General features: G+C 56.4%; 1 protein-coding gene across 1 annotated transcript in view; it reads left to right on the forward strand.

Moving 5' to 3' along the window:
* Positions 1-64: 64 nt before the first annotated feature.
* The window catches only part of MUC5B (mucin 5B, oligomeric mucus/gel-forming), a 66,097-nt gene continuing 43,136 nt past the window's right edge, over positions 65-23,025 (forward strand). The window contains exons 1-30 of the mRNA XM_006893356.1: positions 65-134; positions 2,892-2,963; positions 3,281-3,542; positions 3,665-3,779; positions 3,923-4,013; positions 4,258-4,367; positions 5,454-5,652; positions 5,942-6,067; positions 6,585-6,702; positions 6,803-6,941; positions 7,176-7,286; positions 7,772-7,841; positions 8,290-8,427; positions 9,095-9,259; positions 9,520-9,614; positions 10,223-10,349; positions 10,750-11,005; positions 11,673-11,728; positions 12,176-12,276; positions 12,566-12,717; positions 13,114-13,252; positions 13,342-13,455; positions 15,736-15,915; positions 16,321-16,560; positions 19,937-20,093; positions 20,654-20,782; positions 21,043-21,187; positions 21,307-21,350; positions 21,447-21,647; positions 22,413-22,786. Of these exons, the coding sequence (XP_006893418.1) occupies positions 65-134; positions 2,892-2,963; positions 3,281-3,542; positions 3,665-3,779; positions 3,923-4,013; positions 4,258-4,367; positions 5,454-5,652; positions 5,942-6,067; positions 6,585-6,702; positions 6,803-6,941; positions 7,176-7,286; positions 7,772-7,841; positions 8,290-8,427; positions 9,095-9,259; positions 9,520-9,614; positions 10,223-10,349; positions 10,750-11,005; positions 11,673-11,728; positions 12,176-12,276; positions 12,566-12,717; positions 13,114-13,252; positions 13,342-13,455; positions 15,736-15,915; positions 16,321-16,560; positions 19,937-20,093; positions 20,654-20,782; positions 21,043-21,187; positions 21,307-21,350; positions 21,447-21,647; positions 22,413-22,786 (4,296 nt within the window). The remainder of the gene's footprint in view (positions 135-2,891; positions 2,964-3,280; positions 3,543-3,664; positions 3,780-3,922; positions 4,014-4,257; positions 4,368-5,453; positions 5,653-5,941; positions 6,068-6,584; positions 6,703-6,802; positions 6,942-7,175; positions 7,287-7,771; positions 7,842-8,289; positions 8,428-9,094; positions 9,260-9,519; positions 9,615-10,222; positions 10,350-10,749; positions 11,006-11,672; positions 11,729-12,175; positions 12,277-12,565; positions 12,718-13,113; positions 13,253-13,341; positions 13,456-15,735; positions 15,916-16,320; positions 16,561-19,936; positions 20,094-20,653; positions 20,783-21,042; positions 21,188-21,306; positions 21,351-21,446; positions 21,648-22,412; positions 22,787-23,025) is intronic.

Here is a 23,025-nt window from a genome sequence, read left to right on the forward strand (position 1 = left end):
CCTGGCTCCCAGCGCAGCGGGCACCCAGCCCCACTCCCTCTTGCTGCCTGCAGCCAGCCCCAGGATGGGCACCAGGAGCCAGTGCTGGGCGCTGGCTGGGATTCTCATGGCCCTGCTCTCAGCCCAGCTGGCAGGTAAGGCCAGCACCCCCATCTGCCCCTGAACTTCAGCTTCTAGGGCGCTCAGCTCAAACAGACAGGCAGATACCCCACCTTGCTTGTCCTTCATGCTGTCCTGCCATACTGGGACTCTAGGGCCCATGGGCTCCTTGCTTGAGCCCTCATCATCTGAGGCAGAACCCCTACCTATCCTCCAGGGCTGCTGGGGGTTAACATGAGCTAACACTGATACCAGGAGAAGCTGGGCCCTGGGACTCAGGGACATGCCCTGGAGTGGTGCCCTGGGGGTTGTGCTCTCAGACATGAGGCAAGAAGGGAAGGTGGGTTAGGGGGTGAGGCCAGGAGCCACATGAGGCCCCAATGAGAGTGGACAGGACCCAGGAACTGCACTTACACACAACCAGTCCAGTGATACTAAGTGGTCCCCTACATCTCTCTGGGCTGACACAAGCCTCCTGGGGAGAGGCCACACCGAGGTCCAGACCCCACAGGGGATGTGACTGCTGTACACACAGCTGGAGGCATGAGGCCAGTGATCCCAGTGGCCTGGGCCTCGGGCCCCATGGCTCTTCCTGTCGCCGTCCGTCATCTTCGGGGCCCCTTGACATTTAGCAGCTCAGGGACAAGCCACTAATACCTACTGTCAACAGAGAAAGATGCAGCCCCAGGCTGCCAAGCAGCACGATAGTGCCTGTGCTGGAGCAACAGTGCTTCCAGCCACTGAGGGCCGGGCAGGGGCGGGGGACTCCAGCTCCATAAAGCCTTTCCTGGGCTGGAAGATGGACACAGATGAAGTCCTGGGTCCCCCAGCTGGCGGTTCCATTTGGGATACTAGTTGGCCAGGCCCTGAGCATGTCCCCCAGCCGCCACTACCACACGTGGTCTTTCCTAGCTGTGTGCTGTCTGGACTCCTGGCCCAGCAGGCTCCGACTCTGCTCACTCAGCTCACTGCTCTCCGGACGTGGTGTTCACAGTCTCCATCGGGGCCTGTGAAGCGGGCCCTCCCAGAGGGAGGACCTCCCTGCTGTGTCCTGAGACCGTCATCTGATGGCGCAGCAGCAGCAAAGGCGCCCCAGATGGAGAGGGGTGGGCTGACTCACATGTGAGGGAAGCTGGACCCTCAGGGGCCCTGTCGACTGCAGGGTGCAGGGCAACGAGGGTAGTGGCTGTGCCCACAGGGTGGGGGACAGGTGTGTAAGCCAGTCCTGAGCCTCCACGGGTCACAGTTGGGAAAGTCCAACAGGAAGTGCACACCTGTGTGGGAGGAGTGACCAGAACCTAAGATTGGGAGGGGTAGATGTAGCTCCAAGAGGCTTCCCCCAGGAGTCACAGCTACAAGGTGAAAGCACAGGACATCTGAGGGACAGTCACTCTTGGGACACCAGCCCTGACAAGAGAACAGTGGTCAGGGGTGAGGAGGAGATTCTGAGGAATGGCTACCATCTGGAGCCTAGCAGAGAGGAGACACCTGACCACTAGGGGTGGAAACAGGGCAGAAGCCTGCCTCCAGACGCCTTTATGACTCCCGTACCCAGTCACAGGTCTTGCCTGGAGGTGATGGTCCCCACCTCCAGTGGCCACTCACTGGGCTGGGGTCAACCTCCCTCTGCTGTGGTGGGTGACGGTGGTGAGGGGCTGGCTCTGGTCCTGGGTTTCTGCTATGTCATGCCTGCAAGCCTCTCAGTCAGCTCCTTGTCCTGACAAAGCACCCTTTGTCCTTCCTCAGGGGCCATGTGGGAGGGGGCTGGCCCTCTCGAAGGTACTGAGGCTCTCAGGTCAACGCCCTTTCCTGATTCCGTCTTCTCTGACTGCCTGTGGGGGGTGGGGGTCAGCTTGTGGGCACACAACCTGGACAGATTTCCTACTGACGTCTTCCACACTGGTGAGGTCTCACCTGCTATCTCTGATGCCCTGATGGTCTGAGAGTGGGTGCAGCCTTGGAACGAGCCCACAGTATGGCCAGGCCGTTCCCAGGGCTATCGTCCTATAGTCCCCGCATGTTCCTTGCACCCTACTGGCCTCCCCCAGAGACTCAGGGCAGCACATAGCTGGGCTGGGCTAGCACAGAGGGCAGTCAAAGAATGGACATCACACAACCACTTCTGGGTATCAAGTGGGTGAAGGAGCTGAGGCAGGCATGTAGGGGCCAGGACCCCTTTCCACAGAGCTACAGGTCTCACTAGGTCTTTCCTGGGTCCCTTCCGACTCAACAGTGGAGCAAGGGAAGGGTGGGGAGGACATCCAAGATCAAGATCAAGATGCGACCTCCACAGATCAGAGACAGTCTTTCTCTCTGGCTCACACACACACACACACACACACACACACACACACACGCACACATGCACACACACCCCTTCACACATGTGCACTCAAATACTCACACACAGTAACACACACATGTGTAAACATCCATTCACGCAATGTACACACACAGATACTGACCAGCACTCACACACATGTTCATACTAACATCACGCAGACACTTGCATGCATATACTCACACAGACACACTCATGGACATGCGTGTGTACACACGCATCCTCAAACACCATTTACTCACACAGCAGCACATATGCATGCATGCATGATTACATACTCAGGCAACACAAAAACTTCCGGCAGGAACAGGTCTTGGGTGGCAGGAAGACTCCCAGGAGGGACAAAAGAGGTTCAGGACAGCACCAATTCTCTGCAGTGGTCATCAAGGGGTCTGGGGGGTCTTAGATGCCCGCTGGACCTCCCCCAGGTGACTCAATCCTCTCTCTGTAGCCCAGCCCAAGAATGAACCTTCCCGGACTACGGTCATCATCCCGCCCATCTCCATGTCCCCCACCATGAGCTGTAAGTGCTTGAGAGGGTCACAGGCCTGGGGACAGCGCCACAGCATGGGCGGTTGGCAGCTGGACAGCACAGGCAGGCCCTGCTTGTCTCCATCAATAATTTGATGGTCACCAAGTACAGAGTATGGGGGTGAGCACAAAGCCACGCCCAGACCAAGAGTAGGGGAGTCTAGGCGGGGATCCAGGGCCAGCTGCACAGGATCAAGGCTGAAGTGCCAACAGAGAGAGCGCCGTCCATCTGGCCACCCTGCTCCAGCTGCATGGGAGGTGGGGAGAAGGGGGTGTTGGAAGTCAGCCCACTCATGTCCACACCTCCAGCCCTGAACCTGGCCCACAACGGGCGGGTGTGCAGCACATGGGGTGACTTCCATTACAAGACCTTCGATGGGGACATCTTTCGCTTTCCTGGCCTATGTAACTACGTCCTGGCCTCCCACTGCCGTGCTGCCTATGAGGACTTCAACATCCAGCTGCGCCGTAGGCTTGTGGGTGACAGATCCACCATCAGCCACGTCGTCCTCAAGGTGGACGGGCTGGTGCTGGAGCTGGCCAATGGCTCAGTGTTCGTGGATGGGCAGCGGTGAGTGGCTGCAGGCTGGGTAGCCATGGGTGACACCCACAGAGTGGGCGTCCAGGCAGGTGTCTAGTGCCTAGTGGGTCTTTGGGGTCCTGGCCACGGGGAACCAAGCTCTCTGGTTCCAGGAAGGAGCTGCCCTATAGCAGAGCTGGGCTCCTGGTGGAACACAGCAACAAATACGTCAAGATCAACATCCGGATGGTCCTGACCTTCTTCTGGAACAGAGATGACAGTGCTCTGGTGAGGACCCCACGACTTGCTCCAGCTGAACTGACCCTTCAGGGCTTCTGGGGCAGCCTGGCGTCTGGTGGAGGCTACCAGGTGGAGGGAGGGTACTGTGAACCCAGAGCTGTGCTCTGAAGCTGCCCATCCTGTGCCCTCAGCTGGAGCTGGACACCAAGTACGCTAACCAGACATGCGGCCTGTGTGGTGACTTCAATGGCCTCCCTGGCATCAATGAGTTCTATGCCCACAGTGAGTGCTGCCTGCCTGGCCAGTCTCAGGGAATCTCAGGGGGGCTGGCCAGCCAGGTCCACAGGCCAGTGGGTGAGGGACAAACATACAGAGGGGCCAAGACTCCTGAGGGCCCTTGCTCCTGGGTTGGAGCAAGGGGCCTGGCCGAGAACCTGAGTAGGAGGCAGCCAGCTCTCACACACCCCCTAGTCTCTCAGTCCCCCATGTGGGCTCCCCAGACACCTCCGCCTCCTTCTCCTCACAGATGTGAGGCTGACAGAGCTCCAGTTTGGGAACCTGCAAAAGCTAGATGGGCCCACAGAGCTGTGCCAGGATCCACTGCCTACTCTGGCCAACAATTGCACCAATGTCAAGGTGAGCACTTTCTTCAGTGCCTCCCAGTGTGGAGAGAGCTGGAAGGCTGGAGCAGGGGTGGGGGAGGAGAAGGGAGTCCAGGGGTCCAAATAAAGCTAAGGGTGCTCTGCCCAGGATGGTCAAGGATACAGCCACACTTTATCCAAGAGTCAAGCTAAATTCTATATTCAGCAGACTCAAGTTACCAGTGTCTAAGAGGAAAGGTGATAGGAGAGAGAAGGAGGGACAGATAAATGGTTGGGTTTACAAATGGATGGATGGATGCAAGCAAGGGAAGGAGATATGGAGAGGAGGAGGAAAGAGATAGAGGTTAAGGGGGAGGTTCATTGGATGAAAGGAAAAGGAGAGAGAGGAAAGGAGGGAAGGAGGAGGTAGATAGGGACTAAAGGAGATGATGGATGGATGGATGGATGGATGGATGGATGGATGGATGGATGGATAGATGGACAGACGGACGGGTGGGTGGATGGATGATGAATGAATGAGCAGATGGGTGGGTGGGTGGATGGAAGGATAGATGGGTGGATGGGTGAAAGGATGGAAGGAAGAGGGGTTAGGTGGGTGGATGAATGGAGGGAGGAAGGAAGTAGGGAGATAGGAAAAGACTAAATGAGAGAATGGATGGGTGGCTGGGTGGATAGAGGAAAGGGGGGGGGAAGGAGGAGGAGAGAAGGAGGGGAGAAAGAAGCAGGAGGGATGGGTGGGGAAGGGAAGGGAAGATAGGAATGAAAAAAAGGAGAGAGGGCAGAAGGAACCTCTGAGGGGAGAGACGCCAGTGCTCAGGTAAAGGGAGCAGGATGGCAGGATCTGCCATCATCTATTGACACTGAAAGCTGCCTCAAGTTGATGACACGTAGCCCGCATGGTGGGGACACAGTGAGAGCTGGCCATAGCCACAGGGAGAGAGAATGGAGAGGGAGTGGCCATAGAGTTGGATGGAGAGAAGGGGATGGATCAAAGAGGATAGGGATGAAGAGATAGGTGGGCAGATGGACACCATAAGTAGACATGCAGAGGAACAGTGTGCTGGGCAGATGGTCTTTGGGGCTGCTCTCCTGAGCCCAGACCCATGCCGCCCCCCAGGAGGAGGTCTGCTACCGGATCCTGCTTGGTGCTGCCTTCGCCCAGTGCAACACCCTGGTGGACCCCAAGCCGTACTTGACCTCCTGTGTGCAGGACCTATGTCTGTGCCCCAGCTGCCCGTGTGCCACCTTCACCGAGTACTCCCGCCAGTGTGCCCATGCGGGGGGCCAGCCACAAAACTGGCGGGGCCCCAATCTCTGCCGTGAGCATCTCATGCAGAAGGGGGTGCAGAGAAGGGTGGGGAATGGCATGTGTGGGGCAGCTGGGCCTGGCTGGAGGGTGGCTGACTTAGAGGGCTCTGGGCCCTGGGACTGCCCACACCACGTACATTACCCAGTCGTTTGAGAAATGGGTAGGTAGCTGCAGATCCTTGGGACTCAACTGTGGCTTTCAGGACCTCTTGTTGGCACAAAGGTGGACAGAGGACTGGTGATGTCAGCAGATGTCAGGTCAGTTTGAGCTCAACACCTCCCTTCCTGCTCTGACTGCAGCCCAGACGTGCCCTGACGGCATGCAACATGAAGAGTGTGGCTCTCCCTGTGTGGACACTTGCTCCAACCCCGAGCGTGGCCAGCTCTGCGAGGACCATTGTGAGGATGGCTGCTTCTGTCCTAAAGGCAGGTCCAGCATGCCCCCCCCCCGCACTGTCCTCCCATCAGTCTTGCCACTAGGGCTGAGCAGGCATCACAGGCTCCTTGGAAGGGGGTGTGGCGGGGGGGGGGGGAGAATTGAGGCACAGAGAAGCTCAGAGCTTGTCCAAGCCAGGCATGGCATGAGTAATGAGTAGACCTCAAGTCCAAAATTCCATGCCCAAGGAGTTCTCCTGAAGCGTGAGGAGGTGGCCTGTCCCGTCAGGCCCCTCTTTTTAGAGGAAAGTGGTTACAGGCAGTAAAGTGAACTCTGATGGGCTGCTCTGGAATCTGGGGCTGGTAAGCACACCTGGATGACAGGTGAGCCACATCTGAACTCAGTCCTTGCACCTGCGCAGTGAGATGGCAGCAGATGCTTACTGCGCCCTCCCCCATGGATGGCTCTGTGGTCTGGGGATCACAGGTGAGCCACACCTGGCCAGTCCCCACACCTGCACGGCAGGGTGGGAGCACATGATCACTGTGCCACTCCTCCACTCTTTAGGGATGGTGCTGGATGACATCACCCACACAGGCTGTGTGCCTCTGTCACAGTGCCCCTGCACCTACCAAGGGCACACCTACACCCCAGGGGCCACTGTCACCACCAGCTGCAGCTCCTGGTACGTCTTGCTCCCCAAACTGGCCCTGCCTTCTTGGAAGTAGGTGTATGTGAAGTCTGCAGTCTGCCACCTCCCCGACTCATGGCCTCTCTGCTCTCAGCACCTGCACTGGAGGCCGGTGGCAGTGTGCAGCCCTCCCGTGCCCGGGCACGTGCTTTGTCCAAGGAGGAGCCCACATTTCCACCTATGATGAGAAACTCTACAACCTGCATGGGGACTGCAGCTACATTCTGTCCAAGGTGTGTGGTCCGCTCTGTGCCTTCTGCCCCTGCCCTGGCTCTGGTTCAAGAAGCACTAGTGATGAGTTCTGAGAGAGACGTCCCTTGTTTCACACTTACCCAGTGGCTTGAACCCTGGAGGTGCCAGAGGCCACCTTCCTGGGAAACCACCAACCCTTCCACCTGCCTGGGCATGCCAGGCCCCACATGCCCACTAGTCCTGCAGGGACCAATGCATCTGTGACTTTCTCCTAGCGGTGTGCCGACAGCAGCTTCACGGTGCTGGCTGAGCTGCGGAGATGTGGCCTGACAGACACCGAGAGCTGCCTCAAGTCAGTGACACTCAGCCTGCATGGTGGGGACACGGTGAGAGATGATCATGGCCACAGGACAAGAGGGTGGAGAGAAGGGATGAGCTAAAGAGGATGGGGATGAAAAGATAGGTGGGCAGAGGGAGCGACGAGGGACAGGTGGAGAGACCGGGGACAGCTAGAGAAAGAGGGCAGATGGAGAGCTAAGACAGGTGGAGAGATGGGGGGGAGGGTGGAGAGAGAAGTAGACAGGTGGAAAGGTGGGGGAGGATGAAGAGGTAAGTAGACAGGTGGAGAGATGGGGAGGGGTGGAGAGCTAGACAAGTAGAGACAGACAGAGACCCTGGCTGATAGTCCCTGGCTCCCGGGCAGCTGCCCAACCTGGGTAATTTTAGTCCTGGACTCAAGGTCAGTACCCTGAGCTCCCATCTCGTTCTCTTTTGGGCATCTCCCCGTGTGTGTGATGGGGCGAGTGTGCTCAGTGCAGTCTACTGCCTGGCTTGCACGCTTCTGCACTGAGGTCCTCATCTCCCTCACTAGACTCTGCGGATCCAGGCGAATGGTGCAGTATTCATGAACTCCATCTACGCCCAGCTGCCCATGTCAGCGGGTATGCGGCTCCCCAAGCCCCAAGTGCCCTTCCTGGAGGTAGCGTAGATCCAGCGGTGGGCAGCACCCAGCACCTCTGCCAGTGGCCAGTCCATCACTCTAGGGCTCTTTGAGGTTTGCTGTATATAGAGTGGGGGAGGCTAGTGGTCTCCCAGCCTCTGACTGTGGGGTCAGGCATGCTCAGAACCCCACCCTGGAACACATTTGCCTTACTGCTGACTGGGACTCGCCTGGGCAGCCCACAAGGATGGAGACTGGATGTCTCTACGGTGGGACCCACACCTAGGTGATCAGGTGTCTGGCTCTTGCCTGTACTGTCTCTTCAGCAGGCAAGGTGGGTGATCCCACCTGCAGGGCCCCAGCAGCACTCAGGGCTGCACAATCATCCAGCTGGTAGGGAGGCAGACCAGGGAGTACCCAGGCCTCTGACCACTGTCCTTACCCACCAGCCAACATCACAGTCTTCAAGCCTTCATCCTTCTTCGTGCTGGTGCAGACTGGGCTCGGACTGCAGCTGCAGGTGCAACTGGTGCCCCTCATGCAGATCTACATCCGCCTGGACCCCATCCACCAAGACCAGATGTGTGGTGAGGCCCTCAGGCAGTGGGGCATGGGTGGGGGCGGCCAGTGCCGCTGCTGAAGGGCACAGGCCCCAGGAGAGGGATGGCCACATGCCAACCAGAGCGTCTGACACTGGACAGCTCTGAGAGGTGACCAGCCAGTGGGCAAGAGGGAGTCTCGCTGGTCTGACTCCAGCAGTGCTGGGAGGAGGGCTGACCCTGCCAGGGTGTCCCTACAGACAGCTCTGGGTACAGACAGCTCTGGGGTACAGACAGTTCTACAGACACCTCTTCAGACAGCTCTGGGAACAGACAGCTCTGGGTACAGACAGCTTTGGGAACAGACAGCTCTACAGATGCCTCTACAGACATCTCTGGGTACAGACAGCTCTGAGTACAGGCAGCTCTGGGTACAGACAGCTCTGGCTACAGACACCTCTACAGACAGCTCTGGGTACAGACAGCTTTGGGAACAGACAGCTCTACAGCCACCTCTACAGACATCTCTACAGACAGCTCTGGCTACAGACACCTCTACAGACATCTCTATAGACAGCTCTGGGAACAGACAGCTCTAGGTACAGACAGTTCTGGAAGCCAAATCCCTGCTAGAGGTTTCCAGACTCGTCAGGCTCAGCACTTGGCCACAGCTGGGCTATTGGCCAGATGCCCGCTGATGCCCACCGGCCCCTAGGTCTATGTGGAAACTTCAACCAAAACCAGGCAGATGACTTCACAGCCCTCAGTGGGGTGGTGGAAGGCACAGGTGCCGCCTTCGCCAACACCTGGAAGACCCAGGCCAGCTGCCCCAACGCCAAGAACAGCTTTGAAGACCCTTGCTCCCTCAGTGTGGAGAACGGTACCCTAACTGCAGGGTGGGCCCTGGGAGTGCCCTTGGGGGCAGGACAGGCAGGGAAGGATGCAGGGCTGGGCAGGTGGACAGACCACTGGACGTCCCTCATGGTGAGTGAGTGTCCACCTGCCCTTTGAGCACTAGATTCTGGTTGGCCAGAGAACCCAGGAGTCTGAGGAATGCCGGCTTTGGGGGGATGGAGAGGTTCAGGGTGTCAAGGCTCTGTGAGGAAGGCAATGACCCTGCCTCTCCTCTCGCACCCCCAGAGAAGTACGCCAGGCATTGGTGCGCCCTGCTGACAGACCCTGCGGGCGCCTTTGCCACCTGCCACTCCATCGTCAACCCCACTCCTTTCCACTCGGTGAGCCCATCCCTGTGTCAGTAGAGGGAGCGAGTTGATCTGCCCTACCTGGACCCATCCTCCCAGTGAAACTGTGGGATTCTCAGTCCTCCTCAGACCGCATGACTCCATCCATCAGGAGGCGCCTGGCGTCCTGACATTCACAGGCCCCTGTGGGGAATAGGGGGGTGTCTCTGCCCTTCAAGCCTACTTGGGGGGGTATCAGCCAGCACGGGGGTGCTCCCTCACCACCCATGCCAGGTCTATTCCCTTCTGCCAGCCCCTACTCCCAGGGACAGCACAATAAGACTGAGGGGTTCAAAAGGCAAGTCCTCTTCAGCTTGTCCCCACGCCCTCACACCGCTTCCCCAGCACACTCTTCCCCCGCCTCCCCTACTTCTGGGCCAGTTTTCAGCCGAAAGGTTGATCTTTAAAACGGAGCTCGAACTGGCCCTGCACGCAGCCACCCTGTGCCACACCCTGCCCTGTCCATCCTCCTTGCCTCCCAACCCCACACCGCCCTTTCTCTTGTCTGGTCCTTGGTCTAAAGCAGGGGGCATAACGCCTGCATGGGGTTAGCTGAGAGCTGGGGTCACAGGCAGAGCCCTGACGCCCCATCTGCTCCCCAGAACTGCATGTTCGACACGTGCAACTGTGAGAAGAGCGAGGACTGTCTGTGCGCAGCGCTGTCCGCCTACGTGCGCGCATGCGCGGCTAAGGGAGTGCTGCTGCGTGGCTGGAGGGACCGCGTGTGCGGTGAGCGGGGAGCCTGGTCTCCGAGGGCCCCGCACGCGAACCTGCCACTGCCCCCGCCCAGCTCTGGATCCTGCCGACAAGGAGGGGGCCTGTGGGTCCACCCGGGCAGTGGGGACAGAGGAGCCAGAGGCAGGGACCCTAGAGAGGGCCCCTAACTTTGTGTCCTAGCACAAGTCCTAAGTCCTCTTCTGTTGGGATTGCTGCAAAGGTCACTGGCCCATCTCAGCCACGTTGACTGGGAGGGCAGGAGGGGTCTTCGTAGCCTGGTCTGGGCTGTGGGAGCGGGGCTGGCAGGCAGCCGCCATCCTCATCTCAGGCAAGAGGGGTCCTCCAGGGCCCTCCCCACTTCCACCTGCCGGGATGTGGGCCGCACTCTGACCCAGGTGCACTCTGCTTCCAGCCAAGTACGCTAGCAGCTGTCCCAAGTCACAGAGCTACGAGTATGTAGTGGCCACGTGCCAGCCGACCTGCCGCAGCCTCAGCGAGGCCGACGTCACCTGCAGAGTTTCCTTCGTGCCCGTGGACGGCTGCACCTGTCCCGTGGGCAGCTTCCTGGACGACTCCAACATTTGTGTGCCTGAAGCAGAGTGTCCCTGCTACCTCCACGGGACAGCGGTGGCCCCGGGCGAGGTTGTGCATGAGAACGGCATGGTGTGGTAAGGGCCACCTTCCAGGAGTGGGGGGCAGCGCAGCAGTGGTCTTCTCCAGGCCCTGGAGATCTGGCCTGTCACTGAGGGCAGGGGACAGAAGATGTGAGGCAGGCAGCTGCCTCTCCATCAGCCTGACCTGAGATGGGTCAGTCAAAAGTTTGGGGAACAGTGAAGCTATCTTGTTTTGCCATGTGTCCCTCCATATTCTCCTCCCAGGACAGTGGGGAGCTGTGTCCACATGCTTGTTTGCACCTGGAGGGTTTCCAGACCTCTTGTAGCCACACCGGGAGGAACAGGAACCTGAAGCAGTATGCCCCTGTTCATCTGTAGAGAAGTGTGTCCTGTCCCAGCTCAGGGGTTTTTCTAAGGCTCTGGGCTCCACAGAGGCACAAGTGTGGCAAGAGGAGAGCATAGTGAGTCCAGGTTAACACCTGGACACACTGCAGCCCAGGGCAATGACCTGCATCCCTGGCTCTAGCTCGGAGAGTCACTCCTAGGCCAGGGCCTCTGGTCACATCCTGCTCCGTGCTGGGTCTTCATGGCCACCTTGGAGGGGACGTCTGTCTTCAGGTCATCGCAGAGGCCCAGTGTGGGTCTGGGGAAAGGGTGCAGTCAGCCTAGTGGGGTTCAGGGTCTGTGCAGGGGTATCTTCCCATTCTTCCCTCTCTCACAGCTCGTGCTTCAAGGGGAAACTAAGCTGTTTGGGAGCTTTGGTGCGAAACAATACAGGTAGTGCCTGGCCCCTCACACTGCCACCCCGCTGACCCCGCACTGGCCTCTGCACTAGCCTCCCATGGGTGACTCCCATGCTGGTCTTCTGTGGGTTTCCCAGCCCCAACCCCCATGCTGGACTTCAGCGGGTCCTCCCCACCTGGCCCCGGCCTTAGTCTCCATGGGACCCCCTCCTGCCTGACTTCCATGCTGACCTTCAGCAGGTCTCCCTGGCCTGACCCCCACACTGGCCTCCAGTGGGTCCTTTACCCTAGATAGGCCTGTGGCCTCTGAAGAAAAGGGAGGGGCTTCTGCTTGTGTCTAGGACACAGCTGCCAGGACATGAGAGTGCTGGGTGGTCAGATGAGTTGGCAAGGCCGTGGGGCCAGTCATCTAGGCTGTGGTCCGCAGCCTCGGGCTGCCCCAGGCCTCCCTGCCCAGACCTGCGTTGTTCTCCTTCTCCAGCATGTGTACCCCCCATGGTGTACATGGACTGCAGCAATGCTCGGGTGGGCACCCCTGGGGCCGAGTGCCTGCGCAGCTGCCACACACTGGACATAGACTGTGTGAGTGGCCCATCAGGGCAGGGTGGGGTTGGCCATCATCACCCCATCATCTCCAGATGCTCCCCAACCTCCCGGCCTCGCTGACACTGGGGCTCCCACCTGATACCCCCTCCTCCACCCACAGTACTGCCCTTGGAGCTGAGTGGTGGGTCAGCATCTTGGCCCGTGCCCAGAACTACACTTGGTGTCCTCTTGCCATGATGCCCCCAGTACAAGGAGAGGTGTGGGTAGGCTGGCTGGGGCACTGACTTGCTGCCCCATGACCTGACCATGACCTCCGGCCCCACAGTACAGCACCCGCTGTGTCTCTGGCTGTGTCTGCCCCTCGGGGCTTGTGTCCGATGGCCGTGGGGGCTGCATTGCCCAGGAGGACTGCCCTTGCATACACAACGAGGCTACCTACCAGCCGGGGGCCACCATAAGGGTGGACTGCAACACATGGTGGGTGCAGGTCCTGGGATGCTGGGGAGGGAGAGAGATCAGGAACGGACAAGAGGGGCCAGAGGCCAGAGGCCAAAGCTGACATCTGCGGGAGGCTAGAGAGGGGCTGAGGCCTGGGGGCTCCACCAGCAAGCCTGCTGCAGGGAGCCACAGTCGCCTTGCCCAGCCGACCATGTGGCACTCAGGGCTGGCAGCTTCCCCTTCCAGGCTCAGGAGATGCTGAAAGGTTGTGACTGACACCAATGTCACTGCTCACAGCTCCCCTTCCTCCCTCACAAGTGAGGAAATCACCTGAGTTCCACTTACAAGGGAGGAAGCGGAATCTAAAACCCAGGGGATGACCACTGGATGGTGCCCAGTGTATCCCATTGAGCAGGCCATGCCCTACCCCCACAGCACATGCAAGAACCGGAGGTGGGAGTGCTCCAGCCAGCCCTGCCTAGGCACCTGTGTGGCCTATGGGGACGGGCATTTCATCACCTTTGATGGTGACCGCTACAACTTTGAAGGCAACTGCGAGTATATGCTGGCCCAGGTGCTACTCCCTGCCCACCCCTCACCGCCCACCCCTGCCTTTGGGTGGCACCACCATCAGCCACCCGTTCTCACCTCTTCCTGTTCCAGGACTACTGCGGGGGCAGCAGCACGACCAACGGAACTTTCCGGATCGTCACTGAGAACATCCCCTGTGGGACCACTGGCGTCACCTGCTCTAAGGCCATCAAAGTCTTCCTAGAGGTGAGGGGTGCCTGTCCCAAGGTCTTCTCCCTGTCTGTAGCTGAAGACCACCACAGGAACACCCCAGGCTTTGACCTCGGTCTCTGGAGGTCGTCTGAACATCCCTCCTGCACCCCACTCAGCTCTCTGGGTGGATAGGCTTCTGGGGCTGCTGTGACACTGTCAGAGCCTGTGTGAACAACCATGGACACTGACTCAGGTCAGGGGGCTGAGTGTCCCCAGGAACACACTCCCTCCACAAGTCTGAGAAGAATCTTATCGTTTCCAGATAGTGGTGGCTTCAGGTGGGGAGATCCAGGAGCTGTGTGGTTACCCAAAGGACAGCGCGCCCCTCTGGCTGTCCCGTCCTACCAGCTGCTCCAGGGAAGCTGGACACTACCCTCTGTCTGATTTACTGCGTCTGCAATGCTTCCGCCTCCATGGCAATGAGTATGAGTGGCTGCAAGCGTCTCTCCATTTGTGATTTGACTGCTCCAAGCTCTGCCTCTGCTTGCATGATGTTGGCTCTCCTCCCTCCTCTCTTGTCTCCCCCAGCTCCCTTGCTCCTGTCTTCACCTCCCCACTTCCTCTCTCCACTCCCTTCTCTGTCTTCTCCTCTTCCCTTCCTCTTCTCTGTGTCTTCACCATCTGCTCTGTTTACCTCTCTCTCCCCCCCTGGCCTCTCTCTCTGTATTTCCTGTCCCTCCTCTCTTTTACCTCGGTGTCTCTCTGCATCTGTATGTCTCTCCCTCTCTGTGTCTCTTCTCTCTGTCTCTCCTATGGGCCTCTTGCAAAGATGCCTGTCCTTGGGCTGAGAGTCTGCTCTAATCCAGGACAGTCTTTTCTTGAAAACTTTAACTTCATTCCATCGCAAAAGACTTTTTCCAAATAAAGTTGAGGTTAAAGGTTCAGGGGTTAGAATGTGGACCTGTCTTTTGGGGGCCACTATTCAAGCCAGTAGGGAGTTCTGGTGGCCTAGTGGCAAGAAGCTACGCTCCGGTCACAAGGCATACAGTTTGAGGCCACCAGCTGCTCCACAGGAGAAAGTTGGTCAATTTCCTCCTGTGCAACGGACTTCCTCCGAAAACCTGGTGGAGGGTTCAAGCCAGGGGGCTCTTTGGTGGCCTAGTGATGAGAAGCTGAGCTGCAGTTTTGAAGGTACATGGTTCAGATCCACAGGCTGCTCTGTGGAGAAGGGCAGGCAATCTCCTCCCATGTGATTTGCTGAATTGGAAAACCTGCTGGAGGGGCAGCTATCAGTTGGTCCCGTCTCGACAACACACAACAACAAAACATTCAAGTCACCAAGGACCCCCTGGATCCTTCCAGTAGAAGAGATTAGGGTCCACAGAATGGAAGGCAGCCTCGTGGCCCTCAGTGTGCCCACTGCCCAGTGTGGGTGTGTGTGAGCATCAGGAGGCACTTGGTTGAGGGAGGTGAGGCTGGAGACAGGTTGGGGTGCGAGCACTGCGGGGGTGAAGTACTAGGGGAGGGAGTGGATGCAGCGAGGGGTGAGCCTGCCTTTACCTTCCCTTGCCTTACTCTGTGTCCTACGTCTTCTCTGCTACCACAGGGCCTGAACTTGCCCTGTGTCCCGCTGCTGTTTCAGTGTCGGGACCTTAAGACATTTCTGATTCATAACTCCCTGGATGGTCTCATGGGAGTGAGGAGAGCTGTCACTTGTACCATTGCTGCTATGACATTTTCAGAGTACATAAATAACCGACCACACAACAAACAGAGGGACAGGCTGGGGTCCAAGGGTACCAGGCACAAGCATCCATGCTTCCCTAGTAGAACCAAGCCAGCACTTCATGGATCCTCGGGACATGTAACCACATGTGTGAAAGGCTGCCAGCCTAGAACGCACCCCCACCCTGTGCCTGACTGACCATCCATGTTCCTCAGCTCCTCCGGAGTTCCAGCTGGTAGCCTCTACTTGATCAGACTGAGAGTTCAGGCATGCGCTGTGGGCCCTGGGCACCATGGAACATCCTGAGCTCAGACAACACGCCTGGCCCGAGGCCCAGGTAAACACTCATCAGGTCACGCCAAATAAGCTGAGCATGCTCAGGAGGGTCTCAGGCCCTGGAAGGGGCAGGTGTGGACAGCCCCGGCCTGCGGAGCCAGCCCTTCCAGTCAGCTTCTCACCTCATGCTTGCAGAGACGTGCTCACTCGAGCTCCTGGGAGCTGAGACTATCTTAGCTGTGTCTGGACTCAGGTCCTTCTCGGAGGCTGGGGGTCAGTTTCTTCCCCCTACTGTCCCTCAGCTCCCAGCACCTGCTCTACTCCCTTTGCAGAGATTCGAGCTGATCCTTACTGAGGGGCATCTGAAGGTGGTGGAGTGGATACCCGGCCAAGATCTGCCTTACAAGATGCGTTACATGGGCATCTTCATGGTCATCGAGACCCACAGCGGGTTGGTCCTGTCGTGGGATCGGAAGACCAGCATATTCATCAGGTTACACCCGAAGTACAAGGTGAGGCTGGCCAACTAGGCAGCAGCCAGGGCCCATGAAGTGGAGGTAACAGCCCAGCACCAGGCAGACATTCGTGATGTCATCTGGGATGACCTGGGGCTGAGGTGAGGCCAGGCATGGCAGCCAACCCTATAAGGGGCAGAGGTCAAACTGCCTGACAGTCTTCTCACAGAATCACCTTAGTAAAGTGATCACCGCACCTGGTGGGGCCACGTCTGCTGGGCTGAGGGCTTTGGTGGAGGAGGTGCTGTCCCACCTGCCCAGATAACTCCCTGGGCACCCCCTCCTCCTGCAAGTCTCTGCACCAGTTGCCTGACATCACTCCAGCCCAGGCTCCTTGCTGCCTGTCATGGGTGCCACCAGCGTGGGGTCTCATGTGCCCCCTCTGTCTTCACCTGTTCGCAGGGGAAGGTGTGTGGGCTGTGTGGCAACTTCGATGGCAACGCCATCAATGACTTCACCACGCGGAGCCTGTCCGTGGTGGGCGATGTGCTGGAGTTTGGGAACAGCTGGAAGTTCTCACCATCCTGCCCAGACGCCCTCGCCCCCAAGGACCCGTGCACGACCAACCCGTATCGCAAGTCGTGGGCCCAGAAGCAGTGCAGCATCCTCCACAGTGCCACCTTCGCCGCCTGCCAGTCTCAGGTGGGGCTTGGGACAGTTGGGACTGTGCATGCAGGGTAGAGTGATGCGCATGCAGAGGGGGCTGTCCTGTGCTTAGACACAGCAGGGCTGCAGGGGCTGAGCTGAGGCAGGTCTTCAAACGCAGCCTTGACCAAAGAGTTCAGGTGCAGTTCCACGGCCCCGGAGGGTTTCTGTCTCCTGAGCTCCTAGACCTAGTAAGACTACAAAGAGGTGGCTTCATATTTCCAGGACTGGAGGTTAAGGTCCCAAACAGAGTCTCAGCTTTGCCAATTCCTGCTGTCTCTCTTCTAGTGTCTGGTCCTGCCAGCATTCCTTGGTGTTCCTTTGCTTGTAAATGGGTCCTCACATGGCCTGCCTTTCTTCTAAGCGAGTCTATTTGGTTATTATAAGATGCTGCTCTGATGTACCAGTGATGGTTGTGATGGTGAGGGCTCCACCCGATGAACTGAGTCCAAGGCCAACCTGTGTCCTCATTAATGTAATAAAGAAGACCTATTCCAGAGAGGGGTAGGGTTCGGACTCCCAAATCATCTTCTGGTGGGGAGTGCTCACAATTCCACCCCTAACTCAGATCGTGAATCTGAACTTTCCATCAGGCAGCTCCTGAGCCCAGTACACAACCCTACCCCTCTGCTTTCTAGTTACTTTCTGAGTAAAGACCCAGTCTCTTTCCCCACCATGGAAAAAGGTCATAGGTCCTCACCTGTAGTCCTCACCTACAAGTCCTCACCCACAGGACCTCACACACAGGACCTCACACACACAGGACCTCACCCACAGGACCTCACACACAGAGGACCTCACACACAGGACCTCACACACATGACCTCACACACACAGGACCTCACACACAGAACCTCACACACAGGACCTCAACACACAGGACCTCACACACACAGGACCTCACCCACAGGACCTCACACACAGGACCTCACCCTCAGGACCTCACACACAGAAGACCTCACACACACAGGACCTCACACACAAGACCTCACACACAGGACCTCACACACACAGGACCTCACACTCAGAGGACCTAACACACATCCTCACACACAGGACCTCACACACACGACCTCACACACACGACCTCACACACATCCTCACACACAGGACGTCACACACAGGACCTCATGCAGGTCCTCACTTTCAGGACCTCACCTGCATGTTCACAAGTCCTCACCTACAGGTGCCTGCAGCGAGTGATTGCAGACGTGATGGTGAGGGCAGAGCCTGCCAGGATGACTGCACCACCACTACATCGCTCGAGTCCCAGAGCTAGAAAGGATGTTCAGGAGCTCCTCTCAGTCCAGCCACACAGAGTTCTTATGGAGATGCTCTTTTAGAATGGTTTTATTTCATTCCTTTTGACTTTACTAAAATACACATAACATAAAATTCAGTATTCCAACAAGTTTTAAGTGTACAATTCAGGGCAGTATTTACACTGACCACACTGTGCTACCATCCTTGACCCATTTCCAGAACTTCCCTGTCACCCCATGTAAGAACTCTATTCCCCTTTAAACAGTAATTCCCAGCCCCCTTTCACAGCCCCTGGTCAACACTTCATATGAGCAAGGATTTAAGTAGCCACTTGGGAACATTGTTTTCTAAGTTCAGTCTTTCAGCTGTGACAAGAGGAGGGTGTTAATGGAAGGAGCGGCTAGCAGGTAACGTGGTTGGTTGCAACAACAGCCCCTAAGTAGCCTTTAGAAGCTTGGACCCCCCTCCTTTAACTATACTAGTTTATTAACAGAATTTGAATACGTTGTTTTACAGATCAGATTCTTCCAGTTTCCCTAACGCACCCATCAAATTGTACACCATAATTAATCCACGCCCTCATCCTCACCCGTCTGCTTCCACCCCACACCCCTTGGATCTTCATATTCATTATACAATAATGGTTTTATACAATATTAGTACTTGTGGGATTTAACCAGTTCACTCGGGATAATGCTTTCCAGTCCCTCCCAGGGCAGGTAATAATTTACAAAACCATTGCTCCTGCATGCCACATAGTATTCCATTGTATGAATGTACCATAATTTCTCAATCCATTCGATTGTGATTGGACATTAAGGCTGTTTCCATGTTCCTGTGATGTAAATGGCACTGCTGTGAACATTGGTGTGCACGTCTCCATTTGTGCCTCAGTTCTTTTTCTCAGGGTATATTCCAAGCAGTGAAGTAGCTGGACCATATGGAATTTCTGTGTTCAGCTTTTTGAGGAAACACCAAACTGCCTTCCAGAATGGTTACACCATTTTACAATCCCACAAACAATATATAAGAGTTCCTATCTTTCCCAATCCTCTCCAAGATTTATTACTTGCTGTTGTTAAACTTTGCCACTGTTAGTGGAGTGAGATGGTATCTCATTGTGATTTTGATTTGCATCTTTCTTATTGCCAGTGATTTTGAGCATTTCTTCCTGTGTTTGTTTGCCATTCTAATATCTTCCTCTGTGAAAATTCTTTCCGTGTCTTTTGCCCATTTATAAACTGGGTTATCAGTCTTTTTCTTGTGGAGTCCCAGGAGTATTCTGCACACTTTTATTATGAGACTCTTGTCTGAGATGGTATTACCAAAGAAGCTTGGCTCTTGAGAGGTAACCAATGCCCTCTTGTTTCCCTGGTCACTGGCTTTGAGAGTCCTTGATGAGCAAGCTGAGGCTGGTTCCAAGTTTGGATAGCCTGTCGGGAGATGGTGGTAAAAGTAAGACATTCAGGCCTAGATCCATCTGGGTCTGACCAGGATATGCACCTGGCAAGTATGGCTTCTGGCAGCTGTGAAAGAGGGGAGGGTTAACAGTGTGTTCACAAAAGCCACCAAGCACAGTTCTGATTGGGGATCAGCCTATCAGTCCCCTTGTGAGGGTAGCTGTGTGAACAAAGTGCGGGCTAGCCCTCCAGAGGAGTGTGACAGGAACTCAGAAAGCAGGCTGAAGGAATGAAGGTAACTCCTGAGTGGAACCTTGAAGATCAGAGGGGAGTCGTATGACTATGGGGACTGATAGGCAGGTCAGCTGCCAGCAAGCCAGCCAGATCAGTGGGGATGGAGCAAGATGAACTTAGGTGAGGAGACCGGAGTGATGAGGAGACACTGAGTTGATCTTGGAGGTTTAGAGCTGAAGGACCAAGTTTACTCCATGCAGGACTGAGGGGCCAAGTGGAGGCTAGGGCCTGAGAGGAGCCCTCTTGGCACACTGGTGGATAGTCAGGTAGAATGAGAAAAAGAAAAGAGTGTATCAGAGGAGCACAACCTTCCATCAGTGATGGGACTTTGGCAAGACTCATTCACAGTGATCCTTAGCCAGCAATCTAGCTCGACCTGCCATTGCTGAGGCCACTGTGTCCCTCTTTGTTCATAGGTTGACTCCACCAAATACTACGAGGCCTGTGTGAGCGACGCGTGTGCCTGCGACTCGGGCGGTGACTGTGAATGCTTCTGCACGGCTGTGGCGGCCTATGCCCAGGCCTGCCAAGATGCAGGCGTGTGTGTGTCCTGGCGCAGCCCGGACGTCTGCCGTGAGTCGGGCTCTGTCCATGGTGCTGAAGGGAAGGGAGACAGGGCTCTGTCCGCGGTGCTGAAAGGAAGGGAGGCAGGGCTCTGCCCGTGGTGCTGAAGGGAAGGGGACAACCGGGTGTTCATGGTGCTTGACAGAAAGGAGTCAGGGCTCTGTGGTGCTGAAGGGGGCAGGAGAGGGGGCCTTATGTCCAGTGCTGAAGGGAAGGTAGGCGGAAGGAGGCTGGACTACAGCTTCACTGCTCAGAAGCCTCTACTGCCCTAGTGCTCCAGCCACAAGTCCCATGAATGAACACATACTTAGCCAGTGAACATGGATGTGCACATTGACCAGCTCAGATGTAGCTCTACATAAAGCCAGAGAGAACAAGTCAGTTCTAAACAAGATGGCTCAGGAAGGGACAAGAACTCCAAGGGTTGGGCTGAGAACGAAGCCACAACTACACACCTCCATCCTGTACCCAAGGGTAACAGACCCTCATGCAATAGGTATGCAGAAAAGACCAGGAGATTAACAGTCTAAGGAGGAAGGTATTCTCTGAGCCTGTGCTGTCCCTTACAGCCTTGTTCTGTGACTACTACAACCCCCATGGGGAGTGTGAGTGGCACTACCAGCCATGTGGGGCCCCCTGCATGAGGACCTGCCGGAACCCCAGTGGGCACTGCCTCCTTGACTTACCAGGTCTGGAAGGTAAGGGTCAGACAGTTCCTATGGGAAGAGGGTATGTGTTAAAATGACAGCTGTTAGAGGATGTATCCACTGGTGCAGCTTCTACCACCATTGTCATGCAGCCCGGGTTTTCTAAGCACCCCTGTTGACTGTCCCAGCCCAGTAGGGCTCAGGACAGTAGGATAGGAAATAACAGAACCTTCAGGCTTGTGGGGGGAGCACCCACTCCTGATCTGCAAAGGATAATGAATCCAGAGTGACCTCATTCCCTCTGGCCCCAGGCTGTTACCCCAGGTGCCCACCCAACAAACCCTTCTTCAGTGAGGACCAAATGAAGTGTGTGGCCCAGTGTGGCTGCTACGATGACAATGGGAACTACTATGAAGTCAATGGGAAGGTTACCACCACTGAGAACTGCCAAAACTGGTAAGAGACTAAGGCAGGTCAGAGCTGGACTGTGGGGCAGAGGGTGGGACTGCAGGTAGGGGGTGGGGGAACCTGTGTGCTGGACCCACAGCTCTGCTACTTTCCTCTCCTGCCCCTAGTACTTGCACCACCAGTGGCATCCAGTGTCATTACAGCATTGAGGGTAAGAGGATTCAACTTGTCTAGAGCTGGAGGAGCAGGGGGACTAGGAAACCGAGGGCTGGGGCCACTGAGTGAGCCAGTATCTGCCTGCCTGCAGCCTGCACCTGCACCTATGAAGGCAAGACCTATGGCTACGAGGAGGTCATCTACAACACCACTGATGGGCTGGGTGCCTGCCTGGTCGCCATCTGTGGGGGAAATGGGACCATCCATAGAAACACAGTGGAATGTCCTGGAACTCCATCCACTAAGCCGCCGTTCACCTTCACCACCACAGTGGCACCTCAGTCCACAGCCGGTGAGACTCTAGGATGGAGCGGTGATTCTTATACTGCTTTCAGATGGCCTGAACCATTTCTGGCCAAATCTGAGCAGCTAGATGAAACTCATCCAGGAACTGGATGGTACTGTTGGCATATCCTTATCCATCCAACCCACCTACCCTACTGGACTTTGTGTGGTGCCCAAAGCTCCTCTACTGCTTCCTGGCTGATCCCACTGCATCTCTGAGTGATTTACAGGGGCTTCCCCCAAAGGGAGATGATAGACCCTCCCAGGCCCCACCCCCTTGCTGAGAAGGCCTCCTCCAAATCGCTGTCTCAGGATCCATCCATTCAACCATCCAACTCACCATCGAACCATAAACAGCTGAAACGTAGCCTCTGGACAGGCAGGGGGCTTTATTGTGGATTCTGTAGATGAGGACTCACTGGGCTAGCCATCATCAGTGAAGGAGTCTCCCTTTCCCCCTGCTGTCCTCTCCCCCTTACACCCATTCTTCCTCTTTATATACTACCCACACAGCCCATGGCTCTCCCACCCTGAATTGCCTCTTTCTGACATTTTCTTTCCACTGCCCGCCTCCTAACACCAGAGCTGCCTGGAACTTGCATCTCCTTCCTTCCACCAGAACCCCTCCCTCTTGTGCCTATTCTCCCTGACATTTCATTCCTTCCAACATCCCCTCACGCTGCCTTTCATGCCGCTTTTATTTAGGGCTCCTCTCCCCTGATACTCTCTAACTCTACCCACGGCTCTAACACTCACTTTCTCCTCTCTGCAGGCTCAACACCTGCACCCACATCTTCCTCGACAGTGTGTGTTCAGGAGGTCTGCATCTGGTCCAGCTGGTATGATGGGAGCCAGCCAGAGCCTGGGCTGGGAGGTGGAGACATTGAGACCTTTGAAAACTTGAAGCAAAAGGGGTACCAAGTGTGCACAGCACCAGCAGACATAGAATGTCAAGCAGAATCATTTCCTAATATACCTCTAGAGAAACTAGGCCAAAAGGTGTTCTGTGACCGTGTGAGAGGGTTAATATGTCTCAACCGTGAGCAGAGTCCTCCTCTCTGCCATAATTATAAGCTTCGGGTTTTGTGTTGTCAATTTGAGCCCTGCGGCCGGGCCACAACTCTACTAACCAGCACACCACCAACAGCAAGACTGGAATCCACAGCCAGGACAACAGAGGTGACACCAGTGCACACAACCTGGACAACGACATGGTCACCAGGCTCCTGGGTCACAAGTGGAATTGTGACCACAATACAATCACTTCCAAGTTCTGTGCTTCCAGTCACAACCAGCTGCCAGCCCAGGTGCCAGTGGACCGAGTGGTTTGATGTGGACTCCCCAACCTCGGGCGTCTCAGGCGGTGACATGGAGACCTTTGACAA

This window comes from Elephantulus edwardii, unplaced genomic scaffold, assembly GCF_000299155.1.
Source record: "Elephantulus edwardii isolate Elephantulus edwardi_28Jun2011 unplaced genomic scaffold, EleEdw1.0 scaffold00126, whole genome shotgun sequence".
In the NCBI taxonomy this organism is placed as follows: Eukaryota; Metazoa; Chordata; class Mammalia; order Macroscelidea; family Macroscelididae; genus Elephantulus; species Elephantulus edwardii.